General features: G+C 44.8%; 1 protein-coding gene across 1 annotated transcript; it reads left to right on the forward strand.

Moving 5' to 3' along the window:
- The first annotated feature begins 342 nt into the window (after positions 1-342).
- LOC138991686 (metallothionein-4) lies at positions 343-2,441 on the forward strand. Its single transcript, XM_070386858.1, has 3 exons — positions 343-373; positions 1,766-1,831; positions 2,350-2,441. Exons 1-3 carry the CDS (start codon positions 343-345, stop codon positions 2,439-2,441), a joined length of 189 nt encoding a protein of 62 aa, XP_070242959.1.
- The last annotated feature ends 14,406 nt before the right edge of the window (positions 2,442-16,847 follow it).

Raw genomic sequence — 16,847 nt, forward strand, 5'->3', positions numbered from 1 at the left:
TAGCAAGTAATAGCTGTGAAGGATTTGGAGAAGAGACATAGGTAACTCCGTATGTGACTGCCATTGGAGCCTGAGTCTGGCTCCCTGACACCTTGGGAGGTGGGCAGGTACAGCCACCTGCACTCCTTGTGAAAAGCCGCCTAGATGACTGCACGGCTCACCTTCTCCTCTGCCAACCCCCAGCCCATGGCTGGGCCGTGTGCAGGGCGTCTGGCCCCAGGGAGAGGTGGGGTGAGCCCAGGTCTACACCCACATGGCTATAAATAAGGAGCCTCTGGCGACTGCTCATCAGCCTCCCTTCCCCAGCTGTGACCACACTGGCGCCTCTCAGCTGCTTGGACCATGGACTCTGGGGAATGCACCTGCATGTCTGGTGAGTAAGGATGCCCGCCCTGGGATTCTGCGACCTCTCACCAGTTCCCTACAGAGAGGCTGCAGGACTGGGATCAATGCTTCTCTTCTTCCAATTAGAACCACCAATGGGGCTTGTCTCAGACTGGCCACCTCTGGGGCAGCACCCGCTCTCTGCTGGATACCAGCTTGATTTACTAGAATGAACAAGCTGGTTTAGGAATGACCATGAGGGGACTTCAGGGGCAAGCCTCTGAGGGCAGCCACCAGGGCAGAAGGGAAAGAGCTCTGGCCCAAGGCAATCTGCTTTTGCTTCATTGCTTCCATCCACTCCTGATACTTATTTCCAAGCCTCAGTTTCTTCATTTGAAAACTAGGGTTACTCATTCCCAGCTGCGCACCTTCCAGGGTGGCTGTGAAGTGCTAAAATCATGAAGCTTTTGCAGATGTCAGGAGAGTTATTAGAAGCATATGTGAACTCCTGAGTCTGAAAACTGCTTAATTCCACGGAGGCATGTTGGCCAGGAGAAGCGAGGTTGGAGTTCAGAGACACCTTGGGTTTTGTGACCTTCGGAAATGGTATCAAGAAATCTCACAAGCTTCCCTGGTCTGTCTCCAAAATTTGCCCAAAAGTTTACAGAAGCTTCCAGTATCTTGATACTCAAAGCAGTAAGAAAGATGATTTTTTTTTAATATAGATGTTTTTATGATATGGAAACAAGTAGTAGCTGTGGCTCTTGCTTTGGGCTTGTTTATAGTCTTTGCTCTTCCTTCTACCCATTTAGGATTTCATCTTGCCTGATATCTTGAAAATGTGAGGATGGTATTAAGGGCTTTGACAGTCCCCAGAGGACCTTGGACAGTGTTAGTCGCTCAGTCATGTCCAGCTCTTTGCAACCCCATGGACTGTAGCCTGTCAGGCTCCTCTGTTCATGGGATTCTCCAGGCAGGAATACAGGAGTGTGTCCCCATTCCCTTCTCTGGGGATCTTCCAAACTTAGGAATCAAACCCAGGTCTCCTGCATTGCAGGCAGATTCATGACCATCTGAGCCACCAGGGAAGCCCATTGGCCTAACCTAGTTGTTCTCAAACCTGATGGTACATCAGAATCATCTGGGTTGCTTTTGAAAAATACTGACTCCCTTTCCCCCACCCAGACCTATGAATCAGAATGCATCTTAATGAGTACCCCTGGGGATGCTGATGTAGCCTTCCAGTTTCTGACCATGCACTGTGACTGGGAACCACTGGATGGTCTTCACCCCTGGGGTGATTCTCAGCAGCATCTTCACACTCTTGTCCAGCTCTGCCCGAGGGCACCCCAGACCCCCCGGCACCATGATGGCCTGCAGCAAGCCTGTGTGCCCCCTCCACCTCGACACTCATGTTTGTGGCCCTGCCCTTTCTTCTTAGGAGGAACCTGCGCCTGCGGAGACAACTGCAAATGCACAACTTGCAGCTGTAAAACGTGTCGAAAAAGTGAGTCTGGGGCCCATGGGCACTGCTGGCCGGGAGCCAGGAGAGTCTGTTTCTGCCATCCACCACCCTCTAGCCGTGGTGGGATGGAGGGGTTCCTGGGTGCCTTTTTCCCATTTGGGAGAGATCTGAAATGAAAGCTGAGTCCCCTGGACTGCAGCCCACCTGGGGCATCCATTCCAGGGGTTTGGAGAGGAAGAGGACTGAGAGAAGGTTCCAGCCAGCCCAGTAGTGAAGGAGAAAGAGTACCAGCCTGGTGTTATGGATCGGCCACTGTCCAATGGTCTCAGGCCAATCCTTTCCCCTCCCTGGCCTCTGATGGACTGTGGGTGACCCCTGAGGTTCCTTCCAGCTCTAAACATCCCACCACTTCCTGTCCCAGTCTTTTTTTGCTCATGTAGATCAGGGCCTGTGTGTGACACGCTCTTCTTTTTCTACTTCCTGCTAAGTGGTGCAGGGGGAAGCGGTCAGATAAGGGTGATGACCCAAAGTTCATCTTGTCCCTCTCCTGTCCCTTTCAGGCTGCTGTCCTTGCTGCCCCCCGGGCTGCGCCAAGTGTGCCCGGGGCTGCATCTGCAAAGGAGCATCGGACAAATGCAGCTGCTGCCCCTGAAATGCATCTGTCATGCTGGTGACGAGGCCTGGGAAGCATGTGTACAGCACATTAGCCAAGGAGTTGGAATGATTGTACAATAGGTTGTGCTTTTTATATATTTGCCCACGTTGGGTGTTGGTGACATTCACAGAAAGTGTTTGGAGCAATAAAGTTTTCACTCGTGGTTGTCTGATGGCTCAGAGCAATGTTTTACCCCAGCTCAGGAGGACCACGGAGGGCTAGCCCCATGCATATATGGCAGTCACCAGCCTGGACCCATTCAGCAGATGGCTGCTAACCCTGAGATCCTGCCACACTGCCTGAGAGTTTCCTCCTGCAGCATGAGCTTCCGTGATGCATGCACAGGGCAGGCTACCCCTGGTAACAGCCTTCAACCCATCACAAACAGGAGATAGTGGATTAATACCTCCAGCATCTTTACAATTACAATGGGACAAATCTGAATCATGTTCTATACTGGCCCCCAACAGAAATCCTCAGCAGCACTGAACTCCAATAGCCCACAGAGGTAACCTGCTCATTAACATCCTCCTCGTTGGCTTTCTTCCTCTCTGCCTCATTTCTCCATTCTCCTGCTAGGGCCTCCTGGGATCCCCATCCAAAGAAACTACTTGTACAGTGTACACTTTGGAGGAAACCCAATCTTAGCCAGCCTCTCCTGGAATAGTGTTGACCCCAAGTGCTTAGTGCGAATGGAGCTATATAAGGGACTTTAGCATTGAACCATTGGAGAAGGAAATGGCAACCCACACCAGTGTTCTTGCCTGGAGAATGCCAGGGATGGGAGAGTCTGGTGGGCTGCCATCTATGGGGTTGCACAGAGCTGGACACGACTGAAGCAACTTAGCAGCAGCAGCAGCAGCATTGAACCAGCAGTGAGCAGGTAAGAAATCTGTGCAGAGCTAAAGAAGATAGATCCCCATGGCCAAAGCACTGAGGGCATTAGCTGTTTAGTTGTCTGGACCCACCTTTAGCACAGGGTGACTAGGCAGATATGGACATTAATGTTGCATGATGTTCTTGCATTTCACAGAGGTCAATGTGAAGAGACACTGAGGCTATATCTCCCCCACCCCCTTCCCAGATTGCTGACACATGTATCAGAGCTTTCACTCCACCAGCACAATCCAATTAAGTTTAATGATAATGAGTCCTGCCACTTTGTACACTTAAATGCACCCCGTGCTGAGCAGTGCACACACGTGCTCTTCATTTAATCCCTACAGTGGCCTTCCACATGGCCTTCCACATGGCCTTCCACATTGTGGGTGTATGGAGGAAATCTTTGATTTTTTTTTTAAACACACACACACACACACACACACCTGCCCCGGGAAACTTGACAAGTGTTTTCTCTTATAAACTCTTTCCCAAGTGCTTCTTTCCATTCAAGAAAGAAAAACAGGTAGATGAAAAAATTAAAAGTTTAAACAACCAAAAAATAAGGTGACAAAAGAAAAACTGGATGAAACAAAAGGGGTTATAGAAAATATGGGAGACAAAGCAAAAACGCCACACACTCCTCCACCATGGTGGCACTGCCCAAGACAGCCAAGACTCGTGACTACTTCTTTTTCTGACCCACTGAGCCTAGCACCGTGCCTGGGACCCCTTAGAGCAGGGGTCAAAAACACCCATAAAAATTCACCAACAGCATGAACTCCCTAAAAATACTCATATCTGGGTACAACCTCAGACAATCTTACTTATGATGTTAGGGAATTCACAGCCCCCCAAAGCCATCTCTGGACCCCCAGGAGATCCTGATTAAGAATCTATGGTTCATGACAAGGATGGGGTGGGATGAATTGGGAGACTGGGACAGACAAGTATACACTACCATGTGTAAAACAGATAGCTAGTGGGAAGCTGCTGTATAGCACAGGGAGCTCAGCTCAGTGCTCTGTGATGACCTAGAGGGGTGGGATGGAGTGGGGTGGGAGGAGGTCCAAGAGGGAGGGGATATATGTATACATATAGCTGCTTCACTTTGTCGGACAGCAGAGACTAACACTTCATTGTAAAGCAACTTTACAATTTAAAAAAAATTAAAAAAAAAAAAAAAGAATCTATGGTCCATGTGATCTGTTACTTAAAAGAAGGCACTCTAAAAATAGATTAAAATACTGAGTCCAGTACCACCTATGCATCACTTCATTTAGTCGTCACAACATGATTCGACGAGGTCAGTACTGTTATCAACCCCATTTTACAGGTGAGGAAACCAAGGAATACAGAGGTTAAATGACTTGCCCGAGACCCCCTGGCTAGTTTTGTAGAATTGAGATTTGAACCCAGGTCTGACAGACCCCAAAGCCATGTCCTGAGAGCAAATGGAGGTGCAAACAACAGCTTCTGGGCTGAAGTCCCCAACGCCGGCCCTGGGGAGGAAGTGGGATGAGTTCACACTCACCCATCTCACCATCCTCAACAGAGCAGAAGGTAAACTCACAGTTGGGGAGGGTGTTCATCCATGCTGCCAAGGGCCTGAGACCAGAGCAGCCAGCTCCGCCACTGGCCTGGGTCAAGGTGACCCAGAAGCTGGAGCAGGAAAAAGTGAAGCCTTCTCCAAGTGTGTCCCGTGGGGCTGGGCTCAGCCAGCAAAACAAGGAGCTGGACTTACTGTGTGCTTCCTTGCGCTGGGTGTTTTCATAAGCCACACTGTCATCCTCTCTGTTTGGAAATTATCTGGGGCCTGCCTGGGAAGGCTCCCCCTCTGTCCGTGAATTGAGCTTTATTTTTTTTTAGTTTTTCCTTGATGCAACTTCATATTTTTTTAATATAAATTTATTTATTTTAATTGGAGGCTAATTACTTTACAATATTGTATTGTTTTTGCCATACATTGACATGAATCCACCATGGGTGTACATGTGTTATCCATCCTGAACCCCCCTTCCACCTCCCTCTCCATCCCATCCCTCTGGGTCATCCCAGTGCATCAGCCCCGAGCATCCTGTATCATGCATCAAACCTGGACTGGAGATTCGTTTCACATATGATAATATACATGTTTCAATGCCATTCTCCCAAATCATCCCACCCTCACCCTCTCCCACAGAGTCCAAAAGACTGTTCAATACATCTGTGTCTCTTTTGCTGTCTCACATACAGGGTTATCATTACCATCTTTCCAAATTCCATATATACGCGTTAGTATACTGTATTGGTATTTTTCTTTCTGGCTTACTTCACTCTGTATAATAGGCTCCAGTTTTGTTCACCTCATTAGAACTGATCCAAATGTACTCTTTTTAATGGCTGAGTAATACTCCATTGTGTATATGTACCACAGCTTTCTTATCCATTCATCTGCTGATGGACATCTAGGTTGCTTCCATGTCCTGGCTATTATAAACAGTGCTGCGATGAACATTGGGGTACATGTGTCTCTTTCAATTCTGGTTTCCTCAGTGTGTATGCCCAGCAGTGGGATTGCTGGGCCGTATGGCAGTTCTATTTCCAGTTTTTTAAGGAATCTCCACACTGTTCTCCACTGTGGCTGTACTAGTTTGCATTCCCATCTACAGTGTAAGAGGGTTCCCTTTTCTACACACCCTCTCCAGCATTTATTGCTTGTAGACTTTTGGATAGCAGCCATTCTGACTGGCATGAAATGGTACCTCATTGTGGTTTTTATTTGCATTTCTCTGATAATGAATGATGTTGAGCATCTTGTGTTTGTTAGCCATCTGTATGTATTCTTTGGAGAAATGTCTGTTTAGTTCTTTGACCCATTTTTTGATTGGGTCGTTTATTTTTCTGGAATTGAGCTGCAGGAGTTGCTTGTATATTTTTGAGATTAATTCTTTGTCAGTTGCTTCATTTGCTATTATTTTCTCCCATTCTGAAAGCTGTCTTTTCACCTTGCTTATAGTTTCCTTTGATGTGCAGAAGCTTTTAATTTTAATTAGGTCCCATTTGTTTATTTTTGCTTTTATTTCCAATATTCTGGGAGGTGGGTCATAGAGGATCCTGCTGTGATGTATATCAGAGAGTGTTTTGCCTATGTTCTCCTCTAGGAGTTTTATAGTTTCTGGTCTTACGTTTAGATCTTTAATCCATTTTGAGTTTATTTTTGTGTATGGTGTTAGAAAATGTTCTAGTTTCATTCTTTTACAAGTGGTTGACCAGTTTTCCCAGCACCACTTGTTAAAGAGATTGTCTTTTCTCCATTGTATATTGCCTCCTTTGTCAAAGATAAGGTGTCCATAGGTGCGTGGATTTATCTCTGGGCTTTCTATTTTGTTCCATTGATCTACATTTCTGTCTTTGTGCCAGTACCATACTGTCTTGATGACTGTGCCATTGTAGTAGAGCCTGAAGTCAGGCAGGTTGATTCCTCCAGTTCCATACTTCTTTCTCAAGATTGCTTTGGCTATTCAAGGTTTTTGGTATTTCCATACAAATTGTGAAATTATTTGTTCTACCTCTGTGAAAAATACCATTGATAGCTTGATAGGGATTGCATTGAATCTATAGATTGCTTTGGGTGGTATACTCATTTTCAGTATATTGATTCTTCCGATACATGAACACGGTATAATTCTCCATCTATTAGTGTCCTCTTTGATTTCTTTCACCAGTGTTTTATAGTTTTCTATATATAGGTCTTTTGTTTCTTTAGGTATATATTCCTAAGTATTTTATTCATTTCATTGCAATGGTGAATGGAATTGTTTCCTTAATTCCTCTATTTTCTCATTATTTGTGTGTAGGAATGCAAGGGATTTCTGTGTGTTGATTTTATATCCTGCAACTTTACTATATTCATTGATTAGCTCTAGTAATTTTCTGGTGGAGTCTTTAGGGTTTTCTATGTAGAGGATCATGTCATCTGCAAACAGTGAGAGTTTTACTTCTTTTCCAATTTGGATTCCTTTTATTTCTTTTTCTGCTCTGATTGCTGTGGCCAAAACTTTCAAAACTATGTTGAATAGTAGTGGTGAGAGTGGGCACCCTTGTCTTGTTCCTGACTTTAGGGGAAATGCTTTCAATTTTTCACCATTGAGGATAATGTTTTCTGTGGGTTTGTCATATATAGCTTTTATTATGTTGAGGTATGTTCCTTCTATTCCTGCTTTCTGGAGGGTTTTTATCATAAATAGATGTTGAATTTTGTCAAAGGCTTTCTCTGCATGTATTGAGATAATCATATGGCTTTTATTTTTCAATTTGTTAATGTAGTGTATTACATTGATTGATTTGCAGATGTTGAAGAATCCTTGCATCCCTGGGATAAAGCCCACTTGGTCATGATGTATGATCTTTTTAATGTGTTGTTGGACTCTGATTGCTAGAATTTTGTTAAGGATTTTTGCATCTATGTTCATCAGTAATATTGGCCTGTAGTTTTCTTTTTTTGTGGCATCTTTGTCAGGTTTTGGTATTAGGGTGATGGTGGCCTCATAGAATGACTTTGGAAGTTTATCTTCCTCTGCAATTTTCTGGAAGAGTTTGAGTAGGATACGTGTTAGGCCTTCTCTAAATTTTTGGTAGAATTCAGCTGTGAAGCCGTCTGGACCTGGGCTTTTGTTTGCTGGAAGATTTCTGATTACAGTTTCAATTTCCATGCTTCTGATAGGTCTGTTAAGATTTTCTGTTTCTTCCTGGTTCACTTTTGGAAAGTTGTACTTTTCTAAGAATTTGTCCATTTCTTCCAAGTTGTCCATTTTATTGGCATATAATTGCTGATAGTAGTCTCATGATCCTTTGTATATTTGTGTTGTCTGTTGTGATCTCTTCATTTTTATTTCTAATTTTGTTGATTTGATTTTTGTTTCTTGATGAGTCTGGCTAATGGTTTGTAAATTTTTTTATCCTCTCAAAGAACCAGCTTTTGGCTTTGTTGATTTTTGCTATGGTCTCTTTTGTTTCTTTTGCTTTTATTTCTGCTTTAATTTTTAAGATTTCTTTCCTTCTACTACCCTGGGGTTCTTCATTTCTTCCTTTTCTAGTTGCTTTAGGTGTAGAGTTAGGTTATTTATTTGACTTTTTTCTTGTTTCTTGAGGTATGCCTGTATTGCTATGAACTTTCCCCTTAGGACTGCCTTTACAGTGTCCTACAGGTTTTGGGTTGTTGTGCTTTCATTTTCATTTGTTTCTATGCATACTTTGATTTCTTTTTTGATTTCTTCTGTGATTTGTTGGTTATTCAGCAGCATGTTGTTCAGCCTCCATATGTTGGAATTTTTAATAGTTTTTCCTGTAATTGAGATCTAATCTTACTGCATTGTGGTCAGAAAAGATGCTTGGAATGATTTCAATTTTTTTGAATTTACCAAGGCTAGATTTATGGCCCAGGATGTGATCTATCCTGGAGAAGATTCCATGTTTGCTTGAGAAAAAGGTGAAATTCATTGTTTTGGGATGAAATGTCCTATAGATATCAATTAGGTCTAACTGGTCTATTGTATCATTTAAAGTTTGTGTTTCCTTGTTAATTTTCTGTTTAGTTGATCTATCCATAGGTGTGTATAGGGTGTTAAAATCTCCCACTATTATTGTGTTATTGTTAATTTCCCTTTTCATACTTGTTAGTATTTGTCTTACATATTGCGGTGCTCCTTTGCTGGGTGCATACATATTTATAATTGTTATATCTTATTCTTGGATTGATCCTTTAATCATTATGTAGTGTCCTTCTTCGTCTCTTTTCACAGCCTTTGTTTTAAAGTTTATTTTATCTGATATGAGTATTGCTACTCCTGCTTTCTTTCGGTCTCTATTTGCGTGGAATATCTTTTTCCAGCCCTTCACTTTCAGTCTGTATGTATCCCTTGTTTTGAGGTGGGTCTCTTGTAGACAACATATATAGGGGTCTTGGGTCTTGTTTTTGTATCCATTCAGCCAGACTTTGTCTTTTGGATGGGGCATTCAACCCGTTTACATTTAAGGTAATTATTGATAAGTATGATACCGTTGCCATCTACTTTATTGTTTTGGGTTCGAGTTTATACACCCTTTCTGTGTTTCCTGTCTAGAGAAGATCCTTTAGCATTTGTTGGAGAAGCTGGTTTGGTGGTGCTGAATTCTCTCAGTTTTTGCTTGTCTGTAAAGCTTTTGATTTCTCCTTCATATTTGAATGAGATCCTTGCTGGGTACAGTAATCTGGGCTGTAGGTTTTTTTTTTCCATCACTTTTAGTATGTCCTGCCATTCCCTCCTGGCCTGAAGAGTTTCTATTGAAAGATCAGCTGTTATCCTTATGGGAATCCCCTTGTGTGTTATTTGTTGTTTTGCCCTTGCTGCTTTTAATATTTATTCTTTGTGTTTGATCTTTGTTAATTTGATTAATATGTGTCTTGGGGTGTTTCACCTTGAGTTTATCCTGCTTGGGACTCTCTGGGTTTCTTGGACTTGGGTGATTATTTCCTTCCCCATTTTAGGGAAGTTTTCAACTATTATCTCCTCAAGTATTTTCTCATGGTCTTTCTTTTTGTCTTCTTCTTCTGGGACTCCTATGATTCAAATGTTGGGGCATTTAACATTGTCCCAGAGGTCTCTGAGATTGTCGTTTCTTTTAATTCGTTTTTCTTTTTTCCTGTTTCGTTTATTTCTACCATTCTATCTTCGACCTTACTTATCCTATCTTCTGCCTCTGTTATTCTACTGTTGGTTCCCTCCAGAGTGTTTTTGATCTCATTTATTGCATTATTCATTATATATTGACTCTTTTTTATTTCTTCTAGGTCCTTGTTAAAACTTTCTTGCATCTTCTCAATCCTTGTCTCCATGCTATTTATCTGTAACTCCATTTTGTTTTCAAGATTTTGGATCATTTTCACTATCATTATTCAGAATTCTTTATCAGGTAGATTTCCTATCTCTTCCTCTTTTGTTTGGTTTGGTGGGCATTTATCCTGTTCCTTTACCTGCTGGGTATCTCTCTGCCTCTTCATCTTGTTTATATTGCTGTGTTTGGGGTGGCCTTTCCGTATTCTGGCAGTTTGTGGAGTTCTCTTTATTGTGGAGTTTCCTCACTGTGGGTAGGGTTGGATGGGTGGCTTGTCAAGGTTTCCTGGTCAGGGAAGCTTGTGTGGGTGTTCTGGTGAGTGGAGCTGGATTTCTTCTCTCTGGAGTGCAATGAAGTGTCCAGTAATGAGTTATGAGATGTCAGTGGGTTTGGAGTGACTTTGGGCAGCCTGTATATTGAAGCTCAGGGCTATGTTCTTGTGTTGCTGGAGAATTTGTGTGGTATGTCTTGCTCTGGAACTTGTTGGCCCTTGGGTGGTGCTTGGTTTCAGTGTAGGTATGGAGGCATTTGATGAGCTCCTATTGATTAATGTTCCCTGGAGTCAGGAGTTCTCTGGTGTTCTCAGGATTTGGACTTAAGCCTCCTGCCTCTGGTTTTAAGTCTTATTCTTACAGTAGCCTCATGACTTCTCCATCTATACAGCACTGATGATAAAACATGTAGGTTAGAGATGAAAAGTTTCTCCACAGTGACGGACAACCAGAGAGCTTCACAGAGTTACATGAAGAAGAGAAGAGGGAGGAGGGAGATAGAGGTGACTAGAAGGAGAAGAGGGGGAATCAAAAGAGGAGACAGCAAGCTAGCCAGCAATCACTTCCTTATGCGTGCTCCACAGTCTGGACCACTCAGAGATGTTCACGGAGTTATACAGAGAAGAGAAGAGGGAGGAAGGAAGCAGAGGTGGCCAGGAGGATAAAGGGGGGAATCAAAAGGAGAGAGACAGATCCAGCCAGTAATTAGTTCCCCAAGTGTTCTCTACAGTCTGGAACACACAAAGAGATTCACAGAGTTGGGTAGAGAAGAGAAAGGGGAGGGAGGACATAGAGGCGACCTGGTGGAAAAAAAGGAGAATCCAAAGGGGGAGAGAGCAGTCAAGCCAGTAATCTCGCTCCCAAGTAAAAATGGGTACTGAAGATTGGGTTCTTAAAGGTACAAAATTGATACCAAGTACCAAAAAGCAAAGATTAAAAATCTAGAGTAGAGGTTGGATTCTCAAAAATACAATATTAAAGAAAAAAAAAGTCACAAAAATTATTATAATATATATATATATATGAAGTTTGCTTTAAAAAATAGGGTTTTTTTGCAAAAGTAATAGTAGGTTATAAAAATGAAAATTAAAGGAGTAATAGAGGACTTAAAATTTAAAAAAATTTTTTTAATTTAAAGAATGATAATAGTGAAAATATATCTAGGACTTTCTCTGGTGTTGTTGTGGACAGTGTGGGGTCAGTTCATTTTCAGATAGTTCCTTGATCCAGCTTACACTTCTCAAGATGTATAGGCCCCTTCCTATGTAGTCGGTGCTAACTGCAGGGTTTTAATCTATTGCACCTGTCACTTCCAAGGCGGTTCCCTCTGCTTTAACTTCTTCTGTTTGCTGGTCTCTTCAGTGTCTAATTTCCACCCTGACACAAGGGGGCGGTGGTGGACACTTTTTTAGGCTCACTTGTTCAGTCGTGCTGTGGGGAGGGAGGAACACTGCAAACAAGTAACACTGGCATGTGCTCACAGTGTCTCGGCCACACTGGGTTTGCCCCCGCTCACAGCACATGCGCTTTCCCTGTCTACACTGCTTAGGCTCTAGGTTGCTCTGCTGGGAACTGTCTGAGACCGGCCCTGGGTTGTATGCACTTCCCAGGTCTAAGCCGCTCAGGTTCAGATACCCGGGTAGTCCTCAAAGGCGCAGACTTGGTTGGGCCTGCATTTTGTGCCCTTCCCAGGTCTGAACAGCTCAGGTGACCAGATGTTTGGCAAGCGCTGTCACTGTGACTTATCGCCTCCCCCATCCCTGCCACTCAGTTTTCTGGGTGTACAGCCGGTGCACCTTCTCAGATGTGCTGTGTGTCTCTTTTGGGGAGCTGATCTCTGGCTGTGACCCTCCTGGTGGATGTCGACCATCCAGAATCCCAAGAAGTCTTGGTTAGCAACAAAGCCTGCTTGCAGTTTGGTAGATGCCTCTCTGGGGCTGTGATGGCCCCCTTCTGGCTCTGGCTGCCCTCGCCTGCCTGTCTCAAGCGAGGGATGGGCTGGTCCACAGCCGGCTAGCTCTGCTCAGTCCTTTGTTCTGTGAGCAGCCCTGGAGGTTTCTTAGGTTAGGGCTTTTCCCAGGGTAGCTATCCCACAATCTGGTTTGCTATCTCAAGTTAGTTCCCTCAGATTGCCCTCGGGGCATTCAGGCCCAGGCAATGCCCCTGCATTACTCTAAGCAATGCAGCCTCCCTGCCCAGCCCCCGCTTGCTAGTGGCAGATGCAGGCATCTGCACTGCTTCTCCCCTGGGAGTTACCGTTGGGCACATAATCTGTGGGTTTTAATTATTTATTTTTCCTCCTGGTTATGTTGCCCTCTGAGGTTCCAAGGCTTGCCACAGACTCTCCAGTGAGAATGTTTCCTGGTGTTTGGAAACTTCTCTCTTTTTTAAGACTCCCTTCCTGGGACAGATCTCTGTCCCTACCTCTTTTGTCTCTTTTTTTTAATCTTTTATATTTTTTCCTACCTCCTTTCGAAGACAACGGGCTGCTTTTCTGGGTGCCTGATGTCCTCTGCCGGCATTCAGAAGTTGTTTGTGGAATTTACTCAGCATTCAAATGTTCTTTTGATGAATTTGTGGGGGAGAAAGTGGTTTCCCTGTCCTATTCCTCGGCCATCTTAGGACCGCCCCCTGAATTGAGCTTTAGGTGCAGCATCGGTGCAACAGGAAGGACTCGGGAGTCGGACACTCCACCCCCACCCCCGACTCCCCGCTGTGCGACCTTGAACAAGTCACTTACCTCCCGAGGCTCAGTTTCCACATCTGCAAAGTGTCCCTCCCTCACAGGGAGAACCCACAGCATAGGATCAGTGTACACAGTAGGTACTCTCTAAATGGGGATTCACAGGGCATTCTTAGGCTTCTGTTCATGAGTCTCTGAGAAGGTCCCTGGCAAGTCACTCTCAGTGATGGCAGAGCTCTGGGGCCCCTTGGGAAGGACACGATCCTGGTAACCATAACTTCCAGGGGGCAGAGAGGTTCCCCGTGGCTCCAACAAGCAGGCTGACCGGTCACTCAGCCTCAGTGCTCCCAAGGGATGCCATCTCATCTCATTCAAATGCTTCATTTGAACAATCTCATTTATTCCTACCACATTCTTGAGCCTTCGGAGTTTCTTATTAATAATAATAATACCAACAACTAATATTTATCGAGCACAGAGGCTGAATGCTTAACAAGTACCAAGCACTGGGCTAAGCAGTTTATAAACCTCATCTCATGGACCCTGCACCATCAGGACCACTTCAGAGCTGGATGGTCAGGGTTCTGCTATGGACCCCCTGCCTTAGAGGGTCTGTCTCTGGCTCTCCTCCCTACAGGTAAGGAGACTGAGAGTCCATGAAGACACATTACCCAGAACTCTATCTGTCCCTCTCCCACTTACCCCAGTGAGACAAGGCTTTGAGTACTGGGGATCAACTTCAGGGCCTGTGTGGGCCTCTTCCCCAGGTCGGTCCTGCCTGAGGGTGAACCATGCCAGCAGTCTGTGTGCTCCTTGACGCGAGGGATGGGGGAATTCAAGGAAGGGGGATGTGTGGATAGGGACTGGGCACTAGGGTTTTGATGTCTGCAGAACGGAATGGAGCCAGGGGCAGAAGGAAAGGGATAAACTTATAGGCTAACCTTCCATCTTTCCTTTTGCCCAGATGAGGATGCCAAGGTTTGGGAGACTCAATGGGTTGCTCAGAGTCACAAGGCTCATAGGCAGCAGAACTGGGACCTGAATTTGGGGCTGCTGGGCTTAGAGTTCATGCTCGTGCCTTTGGTAGATGGATGGGGCAGAAGAAGGCTGCAGGTACTCCAGCCCCACACCCAGGAATAAAAGGCCCCTGCCCTGGGCCTTGTGCTTTAAAGAGCCTACATATCCAAACACTCAAAACACAAATTTATTGAAGAATAACGGGGGCTGCTGTCACTCACAATAGAGTACTTGTTTGGCACCGTCTGATCAATTAACCCTAAACACTAGCTCTCGTGTCTAACATGGGCCCCTAAGAAAATACTCCTCCACCTCTTGTCCTATGTCCTCAAAACAACAAAAAGTGAATCGAAGACCTTAACAGACACCTCACCAAAGAAGATCTATACAGATGCCACAGAACCATATGAAAAAATGCTCCACATGATATGTCCTCAGGGAAATGTAAAACAATGAGATGCTGCTACACACCTCTGAGGATGGACAAAGTCCAGAAGACGGACAACACCAAACGCTGGCGAGGATGGGCAACAGGAATGCTCATTTGTTGCTGGTGAGTTTGGCCCCTCCTAGACTGGTTACTCCATTTCTTTGGAGAATATCTCACAGTCTCAGCCTGGGGCAACATGGCAGATCCAAACAAGTAAAAGTGAAGGAGGCCATGTCACGGCTCTCCAGCTTTATCCCCCTTCAGTCACCATCCTGGTTGCTGTGCCTCCCTGTTCTTCCCCTCTCCCAGTTTGATTTCCCAACTAAAACAGAATAAAATAGCCACCCCACCCCGTGGACATCTCTACTTCTTGATCTGAGCTGTGGTTTTCTCTCCTTCCATCCACCCATAAACATGATTTGACCCATTTTGATATTCCAGAGAGTTCCAGGAAAACATCTATTTTTGCTTTATTGACTATGCAAAAGCTTTTGACTGTGTGGATCACAATAAACTGTGGAAAATTCTGAAAGAGATGGGAATACCAGACCACCTGACCTGCCTCTTGAGAAACCTGTACGCAGGTCAGGAAGCAACAGTTAGAACTGGACATGGAACAACAGACTGGTTCCAAATAGGAAAAGGAGTTCGTCAAGGCTGTATATTGTCACCCTGCTTATTTAACTTATATGCAGAGTACATCATGAGAAATGCTGGACTGGAAGAAGCACAAGCTGGAATCAAGATTGCTGGGAGAAATATCAGTAACCTCAGATATGCAGATGACACCACCCTTATGGCAGAAAGTGAAGAGGAACTCAAAAGCCTCTTGATGAAAGTGAAAGTGGAGAGTGAAAAAGTTGGCTTAAAGCTCAACTTTCAGAAAATGAAGATCATGGCATCTGGTCCCATCACTTCATGGGAAATAGGTGGGGAAACAGTGGAAACAGTGTCAGACTTTATTTTTGGGGGCTCCAAAATCACTGCAGATGGTGACTGCAGCCATGAAATTAAAAGATGCTTACTCCTTGGAAGGAAAGTTATGTCCAACCTAGATAGCATATTCAAAAGCAGAGACATTACTTTGCCAACAAAAGTCCGTCTAGTCAAGGCTATGGTTTTTCCTGTGGTCATGTATGGATGTGAGAGTTGGACTGTGAAGAAGGCTGAGTGCTGAAGAATTGATGCTTTTGAACTGTGGTGTCAGAGAGGACTCTTGAGAGTCCCTTGGACTACAAGGAGATCCAACCAGTCCATTCTGAAGGAGATCAGCCCTGGGATTTCTTTGGAAGGACTGATGCTAAAGCTGAAACTCCAGCACTTTGGCCACCTCATGTGAAGAGTTGACTCATTGGAAAAGACTCTGATGCTGGGAGAGATTGGGGGCAGGAGGAGAAGGGGACGACAGAGGATGAGTTGGCTGGATGGCATCACTGACTCGATGGACGTGAGTCTGAGTGAACTCCAGGAGTTGGTGATGGAAAGGGAGGCCTGGCATGCTGCGATTCATGGGGTCACAGAGTCAGACACGACTGAGCTACTGAACTGAACTGATATTCCAGAAAAATGTTAAAATCTGATTCATTAATCCAAGTCATCCTCCCCAACACCAAGTCCCTGCTGTCTTCTGAGTTTTTCTTCCCTTGGATCTTCAGGAGGAAGGAGAGGTAAAATGCATGTCCTCAGCCTTCCATCTTGAACCAAATATCTGGGCTCAGCTCTTTTTTTTTTTTGGCTGCATTAGGTCCCAGTTGTGGCACCAGGACTCTCTAGTTGTGGCACACTGGCTTAGTTGCTCTGCAGCATGTGGGATCTTAGTTCCCCGACAGGGATCAAACCCATATCCCCTGCATTGCAAGGTGGATTCTTAACCACTGGACCACCAGGGAAGCTCCTGTACTCAGCTTTTTATTGGTATTATTTGAGTGCCTGCAAAAACCTTGCAGGATAGCAACAATTATGTTAATTCTACAGGTAAAGAAACTAGACTCAGACGTTAAAGACCTTTTCCCTACTCAGGAGGAACGGCTGAGAGGAAAGCTTGAAGACCAGGAGGGAAGATGAGCTGGGGCAAAGGCCAAAGTGAAAAAGGGGAAACTGGTTACCTATGACCCTGAATGGGTAGCGCCTGAGCAGTTCAAGAAACACCAAGGAACGCGATTCGAAGTCAGGGGAAAAACCTTTCTCATGGCAGAGTTGCCTGGAGCAGGAAAACGCCGTGTTAGCAGGCTGACACAATACGGATTGTGCTCCTGTGTTGCCCAAGG

Source organism: Bos mutus, chromosome 18, assembly GCF_027580195.1.
Source record: "Bos mutus isolate GX-2022 chromosome 18, NWIPB_WYAK_1.1, whole genome shotgun sequence".
NCBI classification, from domain to species: domain Eukaryota; kingdom Metazoa; phylum Chordata; class Mammalia; order Artiodactyla; family Bovidae; genus Bos; species Bos mutus.

What these genes read in the sequence shown, in the direction of transcription:
- LOC138991686 (XM_070386858.1), top strand. Translation starts at nt 343, where the DNA reads ATGGACTCTGGGGAATGCACCTGCATGTCTG. An exon ending in GGAATGCACCTGCATGTCTG is followed by an intron (nt 374 to 1,765) that starts GTGAGTAAGGAT and finishes CTTTCTTCTTAG; the next exon opens with GAGGAACCTGCGCCTGCGGA. An exon ending in CTGTAAAACGTGTCGAAAAA is followed by an intron (nt 1,832 to 2,349) that starts GTGAGTCTGGGG and finishes TGTCCCTTTCAG; the next exon opens with GCTGCTGTCCTTGCTGCCCC.